We start from the raw sequence: 21711 nt of genomic DNA on the forward strand, positions 1-21711 counted from the left end.
AAATTCGGATCTCCCACTTCTATATAGCTGAAAATTAAGCAGCCCCTCCCACAAAAAATTAATGTTTGGCTTCCTGAAAAGGTTATTTGTTTTCAAAACTGTGTGCTGTGTATAATACATCAACAACCATAGTTGTAACAATTTTCAAGAAAATAAAAGTAAGTAGTAGATACCATAGGAGCGCCAGCGAAAAAGATCCGAATCATAATGTACCTTTAGTAGGTGAATCTGGTAACAAAAGGATAAAAAAGAGATTGAAGTCAGAATTGAAAGATCTTGCATGATTCTTGCACAATTAGCTGGTCGGCCATTTGAAAAGGTCGATAAAGCCAATGTGAAGTTTCCCTATATAGCTTAAAAGACCCAACAAGCCTTAATTAACCCAATACATTAACTCAATATTTTCATAGACAATATCTCCTCGACAATCAAATTAATATAATGATATACTCAGTGTCATAATTTTAGCTAACTACAAATTCGAGTATAAATCTGAGCTTGTTCTCGGGGACTGGCTACAGGGCTCATGTGGCCCGGGATGCGGTAGTTGAAATATAATTCTCTAGTATACTTTCGTTATATCCAATTATTTGAATATACAATTTTTGAAAAAGCTGCAAATATAGATAAAATTGATTTGAATAAGCTCCCACAAAATATTTGTCAACGATTTTGAATAACAACTGAGCGAGAATTTGATTGCTCTATTTTTAAGAGTACCCCATGTGTTAATATCTCCTTTATCATCCTAAAAATGAAACTCAAAAGAAACTCAGAACTAATTTTTTGGATATTCTGAGATAACTTTGCAGTTATGTTGACGCAAATAATGAACTCTATAAAATAATGGGAATTAAAAATTAAATTTGAAATAATTATTGTATTTTTTCCAACAGAGTTTACTTGCCCCTTTTTGGAACAAGCTTGGGATGCGGTAAGAAAACTAATGGACTTTGTTTGATTATTCCACATGTCGTCGCACTATAATATAAACTGGCAAGTTTCTACTAATCAATCATAAATTTGTTTTTATTGTGTTTTTCAGTTTGGACAGAAACTTACAATTTAACCATCTTTTGTAAGAAACTTGCAAGTTGTTACAAGTCAACCATTCGATCACGACCCAGCGGGCGGGGGGGGGGGGTGCGGTCACAGGTTAAGCATTACAAAAGGCTGTAACATTAGCTTTCGAGTTTACCTTTAATGTGATTAGAGCCAATAGTTGTTGGTTTTAGTCTCGTCGTCACAGTCGCCGATCACCAGGAGGTACAACAATGGTTCCCAGAACAGCTGTCATGTATGGCGGAGTGGGTTCAGCTTCCGCTTACTCCACTAGTCGCTCAAGCAGCTACAGATCATCTTTCTAATTGTGGAAAAGTCGTGTTCGATTTGAACGAAAAGTTTTTATTTATACGCTTGCGTTGCTTCTATTGTGTTTTATACTACTTTTTGTAATTTAAATTTAAGACAGTAATTTTGTCCGCCATTGTAATGAGTTCAAACTGAAATTTATATTCACCACATAAAATATGTGAAAGAATGAAACCAGTTCATACTCGAAATCTAAGTTAAAAAATTTGAGTCAGTTATTCTCCCAAAAAAGAAACTTCTAGGAAGTGTGAAGAGTTTGAAGAAAAGATAATGTTTAACCGTCAAAAGAAACGATAGAAAAATACAAAAATATTTTACAGTCCCAGTTACTGCAACTGTCAGTTTCTCTTAAACTTTTAAAAATCTGCAGACAGATTTCGAATTCTTTTTTGAAAATTTCCTCTCGAAAAGTTTTTAGTTTATAACAAAAATCGGGTGTCACTGCAAATGTCACACGTCGTAAAAAAACTTTTCTTTCAAGAGAAAAAGCTTTTGGTACCCAGACGTATCACAAATGTATATAGCCAATCTTGAAAAATGTATTCTTTTGGTATGTTTTGTAATAAATTTTTGTAAATTGTTTTTTTCTCTTCCCGGGTTCACTTTTTTCGTCCAAAATGACCTAAGAGTGGGGGGTTAACCCCCGAACACTTACATCGTTTCACCCACCTTGACAGACCAAAAGATGTAAGAGTGGGGGTTAATTTGTCTTTTACCCCCTCATTCTTACACCATTTTATCCCTCTTGGAAGCCCAATGCAGCCCAAAAAGACGTATGAGTTTTGAGATGCATTTTCCTAAAAAATCCTCCCATTGCAGCCCCAATCTTACAACATTTTACCCCCCTTGGCAGCCCAACTCTTATATTCATTTTACCCCCTCAATCTGACATTGGTTTAGCGCCCATACCTGAAGACTGCCAGTCTTGAACCCACAACCTTTGTACCCTCAGCTGCGTCGCCTTAACCTCCAGACCATCAATGCTTGTCCAACTCCTGACAGTCTATAAATATGAATAATATTTGTTAGAATTTCCTCCTCTCAACAAATTACCCCCTCACTCTTACATCATTTTACCCCCTCAGAACAAAATACCCCCTCACTTTTACATCAATTTACCCCCCTTGGCAGCCCAACTATTACATCATTTTACCCCCTCTGGACATATTACCCTCTCACTCTTACACCTTTTTACCCCCCTTGGCAGCCCTACTCTTACAGCATTTTACCCCCTCTGAACAAATTACCCCCTCATTCTTACAACATTTTACCCCCCTTGGCAACCCAACCATTACATCTTTTTACCCCCTCTGGACAAATTACCCCCTCACTCTTACACAATTTTACCCCCATGGCAGCTCAACTCTTACATCGTTTTAACCCCTCTGAACAAATTACCCCCTCATTTTTACACCATTTTAACCCTAGCAGCCCAACTATTACATCATTTTACCCCCTCTGAATAATTTACCCCCTCATTCTCACACCATTTTACCCCCTTGGCAGCCCAACTCTTACACTATTTGACCCCCTCCGAACAAATTACCCCCTCACTCTTACACCATTTTACCCTCTTGGCAGCTCAACTCTTACCTCATTTTACCCCCTCTGGACAAATTACCCATTTCACTCTTACACCATTTTACCTCTCTTGCAGCCCGTTGCAGCCCACTCCTACTTGGCAATTTTATTCAGGGGGGGGGGGGGTAATTCCTCAAAAGTCCTCCCATTGCAGCCCACTCTTACATGGCAGTTTTAGTCAGGGGGGGGGGGGGTAATTCCTCAAAAGTCCTCCCATTGCAGCCCAACTCTTACATCATTTTAGCCCCTCTGAACAAATTACCCTCACACTCTTACATCAATTTATCCCCCATAGACGAATTACCCCCCCCCCCCAACTCTTAGAACAAAATGGGAGGATTTTAGGGAGGACATTCGACCCGGGTTATCACTTTTTCCAAAAACAAGTGTTTAAGGTGTGCGACCAAAACCGCAAATCACAACAAGTGTGGAAGTGGCCGAATGACCTATCAACGTAAGTAGGTCCACATCAACCACATCTCTCAATGTAAAGTATAGCAACACGGAGTTTCGAAATCAATGATTTTACCTCTCACCTCCTTTCTTGTCTCTAAAACCAGCAACCTTGTAACTGAGCTAATAAATTGGAGTAAAGGCTCGAAAAATTGTAGCAGTCTTCATCTGAAAGTAGTATAGCCTAGAGTCTTTTGCAAAAACTATAGTTTCTTCTCGGAAATACAATAAACTGTTTTCTTACCCTAAAAATTTTTTGAAAACGCAGCAACTTTGTTGTACATTATAACGATCATTATCTCTTGATTTAGTGAAGTTCACCTGTGGACCAATACTTAATGTTAATTTACTCCAATTTCTGTATGGCAAAAGGTTTGGTTTGACAATATTTTATCTTGTGTTATTTTACGCATACTGTGAAATACTGTTGTTCTCATGTATTATATTTGTTAACTTCATACTCCTACTTTCGCGTCCCAAGTCCACTTGCCCAATTTGATATGAATTATCGAAACTTGCCTTCAGTGCTGTAGTAGAGTTTCTAGCCGTACTTTGAGCGCCTGATTATAAGTCAGAAGTCATAAAGCGTGCTCGGTTGGCAGACAACTACGCTCATACAAAATCTGATAACCTGACGCAAAAAGAAGCCCACAAACACTTCCCTTTCTGCTCATAGCCTTTATGGGAGAAGCACAATCCCGACTCGCATGCGAAATATGGAGAGTTCAATTGATATGTACTCAATTAATCCCAGGTTGTGGTGGTCCAAGCACAGTTTTTATTTTGATAGCAGAGTGCGGATCTATTCTGTTTCGCCCCCCCCCCTCCCAGTGTTTTTTATGCCCCCCCTCCCAGTGTTTTTTACGCCCCCCCCCCCGTTAAAACAAATTATATGTTGTTATATAGCACGTTATTTTGTAAAAAAAAAATAGCACGTGCGCCTGGAGGCGTAAAAATATAAGCCTACTAAGCTGGGGGGATCTGACAAAATAGATCCGCTTTCTGCTTGTCGTACAGATTTGCTATCTGTAGGAATGAGATGATTCGCGACGCCGATTAGCTTATTCTACAACGGCTATTTATGGGTGAATTGGTGGAGCGAATCGACGCTAAATTTTGTTGCTTGTGAATTGAATATTCTGGTTACAGAATATAGGCGGATTTGGCGTAGCGAAATTACACTCGATTATTAATTGGGTATTTCGCTTAGCGAAATACAATTAAATTTAACTCGTCTAAAATAAGACTTTTTGGCGGAGCGGATTCTAGTTAAAGAGAGTGTCAACTAATTTCAATTGCGAGAATGAAGAGAATGAATCTAGATAAAATTAACAAACTGATTAACAATTTGTTCATAAGATTACATTTCCAAATGCGGCAACTTACAATCACGAGACAATGTGAACAGACAGAAGATCATGCACAGGATGTAAACAAATTTACAAGTATGAAAACTTAAGATTCGATCTTCAAAACAAAAATTAAATGAATGAACAAAATAAGGTAGATGAAATGAACTAAATTAATTTAAACATAAAATGAACTTTTTTAGCTACACCAAATCGATAGCCCCAAACTAAAATGTACAATTGTACCACATTTCCCCCTTGGCGAAAATAAATAACAAAGTTATTTATCAGAAGATTAATAATCATATGTACTGGTTAAATAATAAATACTATAATGTTTTAATCAGAGTTTTAAACGCAACAGTTTTCGAGAAACGTACTTTAATCACTCTCACTTTCGTAATATCTCTCAGCCTCGCCAGCCGTCATCGACAATTCTGGTTTTTCATAATTGGTTGAGACATAAAATTGGGTAGAGTACGAAGGTGTCGGAGAACTTGGGCCGACTGTAGAATTAGTTTCCTCTTGATTAGATTGTGCTGCGGCTGTTTGTATGGCGGAAATTGTTGATTTATTCTCAATTTGTTGTTTCTTGATATTTTGTTGTCTTTTATGTTTCCCATTTGCACCAGTACTTGAAGTTGAGGGAAGGCAAATTTGGATTGAATTCGCAGACTCATCCGACGCTGTAACCGATACTGTGGAGAGCTTTCGTTTTGTTGGGGTTAATGCTACGGATGCCTTTGTAGCTGCTTTTCAGTTTGGCGTACTAGGTGGCTCCGCTATAACAATGCTTGTGGTGGGCAATTCCATTGGCACTGCGAAAGCGCTACTTAATTCGGTGGGTTGCTTTGGCGGTGCTGTTGACAGTTGTCTTTTAGGTTTTGTTGGCATTCGTACACGCAAGGCGCGTGTAACATTTGAATGAATTGATGACACTGTACTAACATCATCTGCCACTTTCCTATGCTTCATTCGTTTTCCCCCTTCTAACTTCTTTATGGATTCCTTTGCATGATGACTGATTAGCTCTTCTGTTGTCTTACCCGTTGGTAATTTTGGGCGTCGGCTAGCATACTCCTGTAATTCTGTCTCACGTTCCGCCTTCGTCCCAAACTTTGCTAAATTCGAGTTTCTGATTGTCACGTCTTTCTTTCCAGGTTCTTTAATGACTGATGTATGTTCGTTAGTTTTGATTACTGAGAATCCTGGTGCTAAGACGTCATATAGGCCATCAAGACTTTTCTTCGATCTTTTCGTGCGGGGTCTCTTTTTTGCCAGCTTTACCTCCAATGACGCTTCCGTTCGGGGTACAGGTTGTCCGACATCTGGATGGGAAATCAATCTTGGTTCCTTATTCGGGTCCTCCTTTTGTCGTTTCGTCGCATCTTTGCCCAGTTTGTTTTTATTCACCTCTATCTCAATGTCGCTACGTTCTTCGTTGTTCCAGTTGTCGTCTGTGATAAGTTCGTCCCATCTGACTGTCTCCAAATCTAAATATTTATTTAGAACGTTTTTGTAAGATAGATTTTTTGGATCTGGTTTAGTCGTTATATTACTTAATGGCGTTTTCGCTTTCCTACCAAAATGTGCCTCAAATGGTGATTTATTAATAGTCTTTTGACGACATGTTCGTAACTGATAAATTATTGAATTTATTGAGGCTTTCATATTGAATTGATTTCGCGCCGCCGTTTTAATGCAAGCTAAGCGATTCTTGATTGTTTGAATTAGCCTTTCAACCAAGCCAATTGCTCTGTGATCGTGTATTGGCGCTTCAATTAGCTGTATGTTATTTTGACTACAAAATGCTTTAATTTGATGTCCCGTTTGGCATCGAGCTTGATCCAATCTAATTGCACGGGGTATACCGTGTAGCAAAACGTACTCTTGAAGAAATTTCAAATTATTATCTGCATTAGCTCTATCAAATACTTCCTCTGTTGGGAACTTCGAAAATCGATCAATACAAGCAAGAAAGTAAATCTCTTGATTTTTTTCATTTTAAATGGGTCCTCCAAAACCAATTTGAATTTCCTCATTTGGAACTTTACATACATTTAATGGTACCCATTTATTAGCAGATATAATAGATTTTAACTTTTTACCAATCTTGACACAAGGGTTGCACTTTGCAGTTTTCGTAGCTATGTCCCTGTGCATATATGGCTACCACGCGTGTGTTGCTATATCGGTCATCCCCCAAGTGCCAGAATGAGTTGCATGGATGGCGTCAACATAGGCGTCTTTGATCGCATGGGGAAGGGCAATCCTGTCGTCTATGCAAACACAGCCGTTCTTTGCATGCAAGTCTTTCCAGAAGGAATGGATGTAGGGTGATATTTGTTTGCATCTATCTTTATTTTCGGTAAGGATGCAATCGCGAATCTCTTTCAAAATCGCATCCTTAGTTTTCAGACTGGCCATTAAGGAGCTGGAGAAGATTTTAGAGAGGGCGAAACTGAAGGAGTCCAGATAGAGGTCGTCTACTGAAGGCGAAGTGGCTGTTGTATCGGTCGTGGGCGTGATTGGAGTGGCGGGTGCTGCTTCAGCTATTGAGGGTCCCTGTTCTGCAAATCGCACTCTTGAAGGAGTTGATTGCTTGACTGTCATCAAGGTTTCATCATCGGAATTTGATTGCGACATCATGTATACGTTATTGAATTTCGTGGCTATTCGTTGGAAATTGTTTTATTTAGAGAGCGACTGTTCAGTGGATCGATTCAAGGCAAAAAGCGAGGGAGAGATGTTAGCTGTCTCGATTTTGGGGTTGGAATTTAAAGTAATTGGTGTTAGTTCGCTAATTGGGTTATCATTTTGCGTACTTGTAGAATATTCTGGACTTCGCGGTGCGAATTCACTGCACAATTTATTAGTGGAATTTGGATTATTTATGACGCTTTTTGTAAGTGGATTTCGCGCTGCGAAATCGGCGTAATTTTCGGCATTTAATAAGAAGCGTTTTGCACTGCGTTTAATTACATCAAATTTAGCTACGATAAATTGCTCGTCATATGCAGATATATTAACAGCTTGTTGCGGGTCGCGAGAGATATAATCCACTAATCCCATTTTTGAGCCAGGTAGATGGTCAATTAAAAAATCAAATGGTAATAATCGATCTACCCAACGTGTTAATCTACTTTTATATGATTTGTTAGACCTGTTTTCTCTCATGGTTGAGAGACGAGCTCTATGATCAGTTATCACAGTAAAAGGTTTGCTTTACAAATAATATTTGAAATGTTCCACGGACCAGACAACACCCAAAAGTTCAAGCTCATTTATACTATATCTGTCTTCAACAGAGTTCAAAAATCGTGACGCAAATGCTACTGTGTGCCAACCATTAGGTGTTCGTTGTTCCAATGCACATCCCAAACCTTCGCGTGAAGCATCGCATTTAATTCGTGTTTCTAATTCCGGGTTAAAATGTTTATTTTCAGTGGTTTCCGCGATTTGTTCTTTTATCAAGGAGAAATGTTTTTCATGCTCGTCTGTCCAAAGAAATTTTGAATTTTTCTTAAGCAAAGGTTGAAAGGGGTAACCTAACTGTGACAAATTTGGAATAAATTTTCCTAAATGGTGTACTGAACCCATAAACGATCGAAGTTTTTTAAGATTAGTAGGTGCTGATATTTTTCCAATTGCATCCGTTTTAGTTGAAAGTGGAGTTACACCTGATTGTGTAATATTATGTCCAAGCCATTCAATGTTTTCTTTTGCAAAATGACATTTCGCAAGATTTATTCGCAGATTTTCTTGATCTAGTTTTATTAGACATTTTCGTACCAAATCCAGATGTTTTTCGATTCTACCTCTGCTCGCAATCAATATATCGTCCAAGAAACAGAAAGTATTATCCAAACCAGCAAGGGTACAATCAATAGCTTTTTGGAATTCAGCTGGCATATCCGTTAAGCCGTAAAATCCAGTTTTAAATCGATATGTGCCAGTCATATCTCCGCTAACAATATTAAAGTTACAATGGCGGGCCGTATCACTGTGTATCTTAAGTTGGCTATACGCGTACTGCAAATCAAGAATCGTAAAATAAGCAGTCTCTTGCGGCGCCGTTGACAGTGTTTGCGAGATTTTTTGAATTAGCGAATCTATATTGGGCATTTGATACTTGTTTTTATGAACAGTTTATTTAAGATTTTGGAATCAAGTGCTATTTTGATTGATTGATCCTTTTTTTTTACCGTAATGACGATTGGAGATACGGAAAATTGATCGGAACAATTGTTTAAATTTTCTATATGTCCTTCGTTTAATAGTTTTTCAAGTTCAATTTTCACTTTCGGTTGAAAATGTATCGGCACTTTTCTTCCTTTCTCATGTATAACTCGATAATTTTTGTGGAATTTGGAGTTAACCGTATGGTTTTTTGATTTTTCAATTCGGGATATCAAATCGGGAAACTCCTTTGCAAGTGATCTCTTTATTGCACAAGGTTGATCTATGTTATTGACTTCTGTTTTCAGACAAGGTTTCTGAGATATTGTGATTCCTAACTGATCAAAAAGATCTCGTCCTAATATTGGTCGAAACCCATCAGCTACGACTGTGATTTTTGCTTTCTGAAGATTCCAATCATTGCATTTTACCGGCGTTTTTAAAGTGCCGAGAGGTTGAACAATGTCGTTAGAAAAAGACTTCAATTCCAGTGGTTTTTTCTCTGACCATTGTGATTGCGCACAATTGAACATTATTTCTCTTGCAAGTGACATATTAATAATGGTACAACCACTACCGGAATCGAGAAGTAAATCACAATTTGTGTTTCCAATCGTTAATGACAAATTTTTCAGTGCTATATTTGGTGAACTAATATTTTCGACGGTTGAAACGTAATTATCATCCGAGGAATCATAGTCTGAATTAATTTGTTCATTATAATTTATATAATTGACGTTCTGATTTTCCTGACTTGAATTTTGATTAGATGTTTCAGCAGTTTCTACAGTGTTAATGCGATTGGTTTGTTGAGTATTTCGTGTATTGTTAAGTCTTCGTCGACATACCTTAGCAAAATGGTTTTGTAAACCACAGTGATTACATTTCTTACCCATTGCAGAGCAAACCTGACGGTGTGTTGTTGTCCAAACTTGACAACACCCACGACACTGTCCAACGGATGCACGGTTGACGACTGCTCTACTTGATTGATTTCCACGCACACCCGCGCCGCGAAATCGATTGAATTGTTGTATTGCGTTCACTGTACTGCCAGTTGCACCGTTATTAGATGAAATTCTCTGCTGATTCTGAATACCCATTTCCATGTTGACTGCAATGCTGAGTGCCCTCTCCGGTTCAACTGTATCCCGTAGAAGCTCCCGTTGAATGTCATCATCCAACATGTTTGTGATGAAAATATCTCTGATGATTGCCTCTTCACGATTTTCGAAATCGCAATTTTCAGCCAATTCTTTCAAGATGCTATAGAATTGTTCTACAGTTTCACCCTTCTTCTGCTTTCGAGAGAAGAACACGTATCGATCAAATGTGATATTTCTTGGGCGAATAAAAGCTATCTCCATCATTTCCCAAAGTTTGAGGGTAGTCAAGTCGTAAATATTGTCATGTGGAAATTTTTGTGTAAGTAGTCGTCTTCCTTCCGTACCAATACTTAGGTATAAAGAAATACACATCTTTGGTCACACAAATTCCATGGTCGTTCCCCGCATAGTATTCCCGCTTCTGTTATCTTTTGACATTTTAACTCCCATTGCAACTTCAATTGATTGTTTCTAATTCGACGCTCTCTCTCAGCTTCATCTGTTGTATCTTCAATAGACATCTCGTACTTCGGTTCTACTGGCAATCGAACTGTCGTTGGTTTGAATTGTAACAACGTGTCTATAGTGATCTTCTTGCGAGCGAGAATCGCTAGTTTTACCTGGATTCGCCATTTCTCCCATCTGATTGGCGGGTTCGAAGTTGGTCGTTCCCAAAAGGGCTCTATCGACAACGGTGTTTTCCTAGATTCTCGAGCTGACTGCGCCATGTCGTACAGATTTGCTATCTGTAGGAATGAGATGATTCGCGACGCCGATTAGCTTATTCTACAACGGCTATTTATGGGTGAATTGGTGGAGCGAATCGACGCTAAATTTTGTTGCTTGTGAATTGAATATTCTGGTTACAGAAAATAGGCGGATTTGGCGTAGCGAAATTACACTCGATTATTAATTGGGTATTTCGCTTAGCGAAATACAATTAAATTTAACTCGTCTAAAATAAGACTTTTTGGCGGAGCGGATTCTAGTTAAAGACAATGTCAACTAATTTCAATTGCGAAAATGAAGAGAATGAATCTAGATAAAATTAACAAACTGATTAACAATTTGTTCATAAGATTACATTTCCAAATGCGGCAACTTACAATCACGAGACAATGTGAACAGACAGAAGATCATGCACAGGATGTAAACAAATTTACAAGTATGAAAACTTAAGATTCGATCTTCAAAACTAGAATTAAATGAATGAACAAAATAAGGTAGATGAAATGAATTAATTTAAACATAAAATGAACTTATTTAGCTACACCAAATCGATAGCCCCAAACTAAAATGTACTATTGTACCACACTGCTATCAAAATAAAAAAAATCTATCAACAACTTGCTTGAACCACAAAAATCTGGGATTAATCAACTCTCCTGGAACTCATCTACAGGTTGTCGGATCATATTCCCACTCTGATCGTTAATGAAGTGTTAGCAACGCACGCTTGCGAATGATTTAGGAAAATAGATGATAAATCTATTTGAGGATCCATTCTGTTTCGGCCCCCAGTGTTTTTACGCCCCCCAGTTACAAATTATACGTTATAGAGCACGTTACTATGTAAGAAAATGGCACGTGCGCCTGGGGTCATAAAAGATTTATGCTCACTAAGCTGGGGGGGGGGGAGGGCGAAACAGAAGAGATCCCTATTTGAGTTTAGAACAATGTGTGATGAAATCAGTGAGACGGCCGAGCCGTTTTTTTAGTTTCTCAGCATTGTAACGAATAGAAAACGGATTGTTACCAGTAGCAACCCAAATTGTGTTACGATTGAAATTTTGCATCTCATGGAGGGAGTTTTCATACCTGCATGAAGTATAGTTCTTGAGTGTTATGTAATTCTTACTACCATAACAAATGACAATCCAATCAATCAAAAAGTTTTACGGCAACTGAAAAAAATTCGAAATTAGTTAACTTGGTAATTAGGAAGATATCTTCATCTGATTTAAAAATATTGCAACTATGCCCGACAGTGAGTTCTAGAAATAACAGAAAGAACTAATGAAAGATATAGTTCATCATACTGAAGCACTCAGTTTAGTAATATGCACAGAACTAATTAGTACAAAATTAACTTTTGTCTAGGTGAGCTATAGAAAAAAAAATTTTTGTTCTACACTCTAAATACACTGGCGATACTTAATACCAAGTGCTGATTTAGACTCTTTTTACACCGGAAATCTCCCACGCCAATTTCGTTTGATTTGAATAAGTTTTCTATGTCTTGAAGGGACAAAAATTGGATCATCGCACCCTAGTTTGATGAACGCACAATACCTGGTGAACGCAAATAAATCTGGGGAATGCACGACAGTCTGGACATGAACGCACGAAGGTTCTGATGAGCGCACGAAAGTCTGATCATGAACGCACGAAAGTCTGGTGAACACACAAAAGTCTGGTGAACGCACGAAAGTTTGGTGAACGCACGAAAGTCTGATCATGAACGCACGAAAGTCTGGTGAACGCCCAAAAATCTGGTGAACGGACGATAGTCTGGACATGAACGCACGAAATGTCTGATGAACGCACGAAAGTCTGATCATGAACGCACGAATAGTCTGGTGAACGCACGAATGTCTGGACATAGGCACTTTCTGTCTGGGACGGTCTGGACATACCGATTTTCCGTCCGGGACGGTCTGGACATACCGACTTTCAGTCTGGGACGGTCTGGACATACCGACTTTCCGTATGGGACCGCAACGCGAATTGACCAAAAATTTACAGTAACAGAACTGCAAAGGAAATTCCAACGCCAATTTTTCAATACACAAGTCTCTAATGGTCTGCCAATTACAAAGCGAAGTTTTTTGCAGGAAGAAAAATATGCCCTGATTAGAAAACCAGAACCATTAATCTCAATTGCGCACGAAAACACAAATTTCTGGTTCAAAAAACTTCATAAAGTTTGGAAAACGCAGTAGAATTATATATGATGAGAAAAAACACAGCTAAATATACACCCTCAATATGACTCTTTTCACTGTAGTTATTATGGTAGTAGGTCACTGATAAAAGTGACTTCAAGATTAGAACCACGGAATATTGTACTCAAAGAATATTAATGGAACACTTTTCTTTGATACGAGAAGTATTTGAGGTAACCACCATCATGCTCTTGCTTCGCATATTGTCAAAAGTTTTTAATATCTCTGTGTGTATTGCAAATTTGAGTATTCTTAAATACTTAATAAATACTTAAACGCATTGCTAATCAACGAGAAGTCACTCGAGAAAATTAAAGCTCCTGTTGAAAGCTATGGTTGGCAAGTCTAGGACATTTTTGGTGTTCTTGACGGTCTAAAGCCCCCTAATCGGCCAGGCTGCTTTCGATAAATTTAGACTGCTCCATATGCGAACTCTTCCACATCGACCAATAAAATCATCAACTCTATTACTGATTGATATCTGATCAAATTTTGAGAACTGATAGATAAAATTACATAGTCTTCTTATCTTTTTAGAAAAACTTTGAGTGCAAAGAAGAAAGGCAGATGAGCTCCTATTTATGTGCAAAAAGATTGAATAACGAATAAACTACACTCTTTAAAGAAAGACATAAAAATTGACCTAAATTTTGCCCTAGATTAAAAAATCAATTAATCAAAACAAAAATAAACAATAATCAATTTATATTTTTGATACAATAATTGAATTCACTAAACAAACAAAAATTATCAATCTACTCAATTTCGAGATTGTTCCACAAGAATAGTTTGAAAATTGCATTTAGTCAAAATCATATTCACAATTTCAGGGAAAAAACGTGCAATTTTAATATTGTTAGTGACCAAATGACAGGCACTTGTCGTTTTAAAACAGGGTTTTATGGATTCACTGATATGTCAATAGAACTCCCAAGAATTATGGATTACACACTTGTTGGTCTAAAGAGGAAGGCTTTCGAATATTTATTCGAGTTTCTGTTTTCAGAATGACATCCTTTTTTTAGGTTGTGGAAGTGAAGAAGAACTCCTTGAATTTTTGTTCATATGTATAAAAAAGACTCAAATACAAAACGAATTAATCTACTAAAAAGCTGTTTTGTAAGATTTAAAAACGAATGTACTGGGACTTAATATTTCACTGATAAGTATTTTTCCTCTGGAATCAAAAACAACTGCAATTCATTCACTCGCACCTAGCATCACACAGAATTTCCCTGTTTCTTAGGATCGATCCACCACCTAACTAAATCATTCCCAAAACTGCATAACTTTGCCACCAATTCCATTATAATTAAAAATCTGACAAAATATCTAAAAAATCATAACAATGTATCTAGTCACACAATCATTACAGTCAGTTCGATGAAAAATGACCACAAAACTACAATAACAGCTTTGCAAAACGAATATCAACTAAAATTTTTCAACAGTCTTGCCATCAATAGTCTCCCAATCAGGAAGCAATTTTTTATTCAAAAAATGTTCTCTAATTAGGAGACTCAAAATTAATAATCTCAAGTTCGAAGTAATTCACAATTTTCAGGATCAAACAAATCTGCAGAAAATTTTTTAAATGCAGTGGAATTAGACATGATGTGTAAAAAACAGTTAAATTTTTTCATAGCAACAATTATCACCCTCAATATGTCTCTTTTTACAGTCAATCTAATGATGTTGTGCTACTAAAAAGTGACTTTTGAAAGTTTGAACCACGGAAAATAGCACTGGAAATTGGTAAAATAGTTCGAAGACCTTATTTTGACACGTGATGTATTTGCGGTAACCACAACCTTGCACTCGCTAGGCAAATTGTCAAAACTTCTAATCTCGCTCATTGGATAGAAAATTGGAGTATTCGTGACTTAAAGACATTGTTACAGAATTAGAAGACAATCCAGAAAACCAAAGCTACCGTTGAAAGCAATGGTTGACAAGTCTAAGAATTTGGGTCTTTTTTTCATTGACGGTCTAAAGCTCCGAATTGACCAGATTCAATCAATAATCTTCACGGTTTCTTAGGATCTGTCCACCACCTAAGTAAGCCATTTATAATATTGCATAACTTTGCCACCAATTCCCTTTTAAAAAAGATCTGAAAAATTTATCTGGCTAGACAATCATTAAAATTTATCTGGCTAGACAATTCATTGCAATAAAGGAACGCGTCACAAAAATGCCAAAATTTGATTCTTCTACGCGCGTCTCGAAACATGCAATAACTGCGATTAATCTCCCGTTGGCCTTGGGTTCATGTTAGCACAATTAAATTTCACCAATGCACAATAGAACTTTTGCTGGGGTAAAAAGAAGGCTTTTTGGATTAATTTTCCTGCACTCTTTTCTAACCAGCCAAAAACATTCCCGCGTGTGACGAAGAATTTCCTGTTTCAACTTTATCAAATATTTTCACCCCTGCTATCGTGATTCAAAAATCACATGGCATTATTGCTTCACATTCAAATTCAATGATTAAATCCAGTTAACCAGTTCTGCAAAACTACATTGTTCAAAAGGCAAATTCATTCTGTTACGACAATGACTCATTGCACATGGAGGGTACCATTGCACCAAAGATTTAAAGTCCGCTCAACGCAAACACTACAGTCAATTAAGCAGCTGATTGGAGTACTAATTACGTAATTAAACAAAAATACACATTTTGCTCCGCAAAAATTACTATCTGCCGTCTCCATTACGACGCAGAGGTATACCCAAAAAATTCCGCCTTAGTAAAAATCACACGAAAAATAGATACATAAAGATAAAGTGAAAAAAATTAGGAGACAAGCTTTTTATCTTTTATTTCGCTAAAGAAGTAACGCCATTTTTGCGAAATTGGGATACGTTAAAATTGTAAAATAGGTGACAAGTCTTGTAGCACGTTTCCGCTCTTTTTAGGTATGTATTTTTCGGACCAAATTTATTTCTAATTTGCAATTGAGCTTAAATAAAAGCGCACTTTTGAGCATGCTGAAGTTATTTATAGTTTTATTAAGTGAGCATGCAAAAGTGATTTGAAGCTTTTAAATTGGTTTAAAGATACAATTAATGACGCGAAAAAAAATATTCGTTAAGATTTTTGGTTTTTGTTGTTTTTTTTAGTGAGAGTCATTTCATATGTGATATACCCTTTTCCTTTCCACTACCAGTGGAGCAGATAAACAACCAGGACGGAATTCTTTAGACATCCCAAAGGGAATGACAACTCATGGGCAAACAAAGAACTATTGAAAGTTTTTATTAAAATTTTAATACCTGAGTATCAAATAAAGCTGCCAATGTACTGTTTGTTTTGAACTGTTTTTGCAGGTATCACTACTGACGCTCCACTTATAGTTTACGTGTGAACAAGATCTACTATTTGCCCATAATCACTCCAGAATTTTAGTTGCGCAACAGCTCCTAATTTAAAGCTCATCACACATATCAATTCAATAATACAAACAGTTGTAAAGTAAATAACTATATCAAGCAGAATGAATATGTGTTCTGCAAAGTTGATGACCTCTCCTGTAAAGCAAGATTATGTGCTGTTTCTTCAGGGCTTTAACCTAATTCGAACTTAGCTGCAATAGTGAAAGCAACCGCTGTCCACCTGTCCACCATCGCAAATCACGTGCGCTCAAAAAAAAAACTGGTGACGGAAGTTTTCTCAAATAGTAAGGCCAGATCAAAAAAGGTTAATCCCTCTCTCAATTCCTTTTGGCGTGATCTGCACTTTTGTTTGTCGCGCGTGTTTAGACAAATAGAGCCTTTACATACGCCACTGAGTACAGACTAATCAAAAACAGCCGTGCGATTTTCCTAGAAGCCTAGGATGTCGTGTGTTACCCAACATTTTTGGTGGCCATACATAAAAAAGATCTCCTTTGTAAGATCTCCTTTTCAATCGAATGAAAATGTCATGAACCAGGAAATACAAATTGACAATGCGGATCAAATTTTAGATGAGAAAAGGAACAAATTTGATATTCGTGGATATGATGATTAATTTTAAAAATATCCAACTACAGAAGTTTTTTAAAAATCAAATGGCTCCATTCTCTTAACAAGCATAGAAAGTTGCATCAATTGTCATATTGTTTCAAGATTATTTCGTCTTGATCAAGCCTGTTGTCCAATTAGAGGACAATTTAATATTTTGGGTCTTTCCCATTATAGCCCCCCCCCCCCCCACCCCGCCATAAAAATATAGCCCCCCCATTATGGTATATATATATATATATATATATATATATATATATATATATATACATATATATATATATATATATATATATATATATATATATATATATATACAATGATGGGGGGTTATAGGTTATCTGACCACTAAGCTGGGGGCTATAATGGGAAAGACCCAATTTTTTTTGTAAAATTAGCTTTGTCAGAAATATCGAAGCACCAGCTACTGACAAAAAGAGATTTGTGGATTGTAGAACGCTGAATACAAACATTAAGACGTCGCCTTGCATTTATTTAAGAAGCAAAACAGACTACAAATTCGTTTAACAAGGTAGCTGCATTAAATTCTATTCTTTCATCAACTCTGCATATGTAAGCAGACAACAGCAAAGTTTTAGCCCCTCAAATCACATATTGGATAAAAAACATCACGCTCTCCGTGGCATTATTAGTACTACTCCTAAATACAGTGTTCAGGTATATGGAAATGCAATCAAACACTCTTTAGACAAAGAAACAGTCACTCCACATGAATTTCCCCCGACGAAACCTGCTAGAAGAAAGCGTGATTCGAGCTAAAATTGAAACCAATATCTATTTATAATTCGATAGATATCGAAAAAATTTACAAAACTGAGAGGTGAGCACAAAGTGGGCATCGGAAATACTGAGCAGTCAGTCAAATTTTATAACAAGATTTGTCTCAGGGCTGATAAAAAACAGTCTAATAATTTGAATCGTCAGATCAAGATGCCAATTGTTGTATTAACTGTTCAATCATTTTGAAATGAACAAAAAAGTTTTCAGGATAATAGTCGGTTAAAACATGTGCATAAATTATGAGATTGAAAATTAAGCATAAAAAAATAAATCACTTGGCATTGTCGAGTCGTCTTCGTTGTTATGTATTAACAAATACAGAAAACTCTTCAAGATATCTAGCTTAAATTTCGTTTGCTCCGAGGTTTTCTTGTTCGAAACTTCAATTAAAGCTCCGCTATGTTTTAATTACAGCGCTCAGACTGTTTTTACTCCGTGCTTTTCTGTGAACGCATTTCTTTCACCGCGTTTTCCAGTTATTAATATAACGAGTTTTGATTTTATCAGGTCATTTTATGTGCAAAAAATGTAGTTGCTTTAAAAAGAATTAAAAAGCACAGACGTAAACTGCCGGGTCCTTCAGCGTCAACATTTTTATGGTTAAGAGATGATTCACACTTCAAAGCTTTAAATCTTTGTTTAGATATTTTTGTATTGTTTTTTATTCCTTAATTTTAATTTTTGTTACGCTAATTAATTCTGAGCCATTGTGCTCAGGTCAGCAGGAAAATTTGTTCATTGATTTTGTGAACTCGGCATGTTCTGAGATGACTATGACAGTGTTCAAAATCAACAACTTAAGTGTTTAAAATTGTAAAAATTCTCAACGTCAAACTTTTGTTGCTTTCTGAACGTTTGTTCGATCATGAACAAGTTGTATTCACATTTTGAACAAGAGTATACGTTTTGATGCGTGAGTTTTAACTACTTTTTAAACTGCGACTTTGTAATTCTTAAACATGGTCGTTCAAAAGACCATCAACGGCGTTTCAGCCAAATTTTTGTCAGATTTTCACTCCAAAATTGCTCAATTTGACAATGCCTCGGAGTTGACACTCTTGGACATTGTGACACAAATTGTGATTCCGGAGACTATCCAGACCAAATTGGCATACATCACGACTTTGGAGCAGGTTAGTAATTGAAATTTATATTAGACGAGGGCTATCTTTGGTCACTTTGAAAAATTTTGTTCACCTAGAAGGAAGAAAAAAGTATCTATTCTGCTTCGCTCCCCCCTGTGTTTTACGCCACAACATACAATTTAAGTGTTGTTATACAGAACGTCACTTTATGGGAAAAAAGCACGTTTGTGTATGGTGGGGGGGGGGTAGAGTTATATGCCCACTAAGCTAGGGTGGGGGTGGTTTGTTGGCTAAAAGGAAGTGAACCGGAAAAACTAGTGGAAAAATGAGTTTGACAGATCAGATCAGATATTGTTATGGTGGCGCGCTTAATTAAAATATAACCTGATTTATCTTGCCAAGGCATGCAAGCTCGTGTTTCATTTGGCGAAAAATGAGATCGCTTTACCAAGATGTTGTTAATATAAATTTTCATGACATGTTTTAAGATCTTGGCAAAATGTTCATAAGATCTTGGCAAAATGTTCATTTTCTTGAAAGAAATGCCCGGGTAGAGAATTTGACCCGAAAATAACTGGGAGAAGACTAACTGTGGCAAAACAGGTCCTTAATACTTGCTACCAAAATGCCACGCCGAGTCCAAAACCGGAATGCCAAATTCAATGTATAAAAAGTCTATCATAGAGATGGTGTTTTGAAATAGAAACTAAAAACGTATTTTGCAACTAGGAGTGATAAAAGGCACCGGTGGACCAAGGCAGCATAGAGCACTCGATCTATGCTGCCTACGTCCACCAGTGCCTTTTATCACTCCCAGTTGCAAAATACGTTTTGGGTTTCTAGTTAACCTTTCAATCAGTTTTCCAATTAATCTAAGCTTTTGCTGTTGACATATTACTATTGGGGGGATTTCAAAAACAAATCCAGATTCATATTATACCAAAGATAAAACAAATTTGAAATTTTTTGTCAGCACTTTGTATTTGATACAGCTTAACATGCAGAGCCTCCAAAGGAAGTGAAAGTCGCTAAAAAACTTCTGTTATTTGCGCAAAAATAAAACAATAGTCCTCAGTAAGACCTGGCTGGATAATACAAACAATATTACCCTATGGGGCACAGATAATTAAATTAGGTCGATTTCCACTGTGACTGCAACACGAACAGTAAAAGAATTTAGGTCAAGTTTACTCAAAATTGGAAAATTTCTTCACTGATATGCGCGATTGCGGAAAATAATGACAGCCAAGAAAGGCCGACAGATCTGTGCCACTGTTAACTGTAAATTTACGTCACTAACATCCGCGCTAAGGTAGCTTCAATCCGCGCTTTCAACGTCACTAATTGCCCCAGTTTTTTTTTAGTCTTTGTCAATATTATCCGCCTCGCTGTTATCAGCAACTTTAATGTCACTATTATCCGCGTCTTCATTATCCGCAATTTTAACTTCACTATTATCCGAGGTTTATAGTTACAAATTAGCTTAATTGTTTAAAGTGCTTCAATTTTTGTTTCGGAGAAATATGGGAAACTATAGTCTCTAAAAAGAAGGGAAACAATCGTCCCTAAAGCGAAGTGACAGATTCTAAATTCAAAAAACTGATGAAAGAACGCTAACAAAGAAGTTACTACAAAGGACTGATGAGAAATGACTGATGAAATATGACAGATTTTTCGTAGTATAAAAATCCCTTAGTAACTAATTTCTTTTAAATAGATAACAAATGAAATTAACTATAATTCACATGTTCTAATAATTGCTTGATCATTTTAAATATCTGTTCTTAATATTGTTTATGACCCAAATATTAGCTAGAGAAAAAATAGCACTGAGGAATTTTTATTTAAAAAATCAGAAGACTATTTTTCTTGATAACGTAAAACAGCACTGAGGTATTTTTGATAAAGATAATCAAAAGGCTAATTTCATCTATAAAGAAAACAGCACTGAAGATTCTTATTAAAATAACCCGAAGGCTAATTTTGTATACAAAGTGAAACAGCACTGAGGGATTTTTATTAAAATAATAAGAAAATTTATCGTTAAAGAAAACAGCACCGAAGGTTTTTAGTGAAGAACAACTTTATCTTGAAATTACAGCAGCACAGGGATTTTTTCTGAAAAAATCGACGCTAACTATAAAAAGTATATTTTGAGATGCATGAATTAGTGTTTGACGCATTAAAATGATCGCCACTGAGTCAAAATTCCATGTCAAATAAGCTAAAATAAAGTTACATATCGGTGTGTTAATTGCAGCTCATTCTTTTTACGCTTTGTATGCCAAAATTGTTGACAAGATCTACAAATTTCCGTTAATGATCTAGTAGTTTATATTTGTAATCAATGACGGCAAATCAAATTAACAATTCATTTCACAGCAGAGAGAAAAAATGAAACCGAATACGTACGGTCTCAATTGCGGACATTGATAACGACACATTGATAACGACACCATTGATAACGACACGTCCTCACAAATTGCAGACATTAATTTACTCAGAAAAATTCTGTTAATGTGTGATTACAACCTCAATTATTTGAATCTTCCCGAAGTAGTTAAATTAGAATCATCCAAACTCATTCGATTTCAATGTTCTTAACAAAAGTAATGCTAGTAAAAAGATGAACAACAGTCACAATTTTATTGATCGTGTTTGTTTATATTGGTTACTTTTTACGTTTTTAGAGGAGTCCATTATGATGGTCTCCAATAAATATCATCTCGTGTTTCAGTGGCAAGTTTTATTTAAAAACTGATCAATAGGCGGTTATTTCTTCTAACTGACGACTAAAAATCTGACAAATAGTTAATCAGCCAAAAATACAAAAATA

At 36.5% G+C, this 21711-nt stretch overlaps 1 protein-coding gene across 1 annotated transcript in view; it reads left to right on the forward strand.

Annotated features, from left to right (window-relative positions):
- Positions 1-18258: 18258 nt before the first annotated feature.
- Positions 18259-21711, forward strand: part of LOC142344870 (uncharacterized) — a 34864-nt gene continuing 31411 nt past the window's right edge. The window contains exon 1 of the mRNA XM_075396905.1: positions 18259-18923. Within this exon, the coding sequence (XP_075253020.1) occupies positions 18750-18923 (174 nt within the window). The 5' untranslated portion in view covers positions 18259-18749. The remainder of the gene's footprint in view (positions 18924-21711) is intronic.

This window comes from Convolutriloba macropyga, chromosome 8 (genome assembly GCF_964194025.1).
Source record: "Convolutriloba macropyga chromosome 8, txConMacr16.3, whole genome shotgun sequence".
NCBI classification, from domain to species: domain Eukaryota; kingdom Metazoa; phylum Xenacoelomorpha; order Acoela; family Convolutidae; genus Convolutriloba; species Convolutriloba macropyga.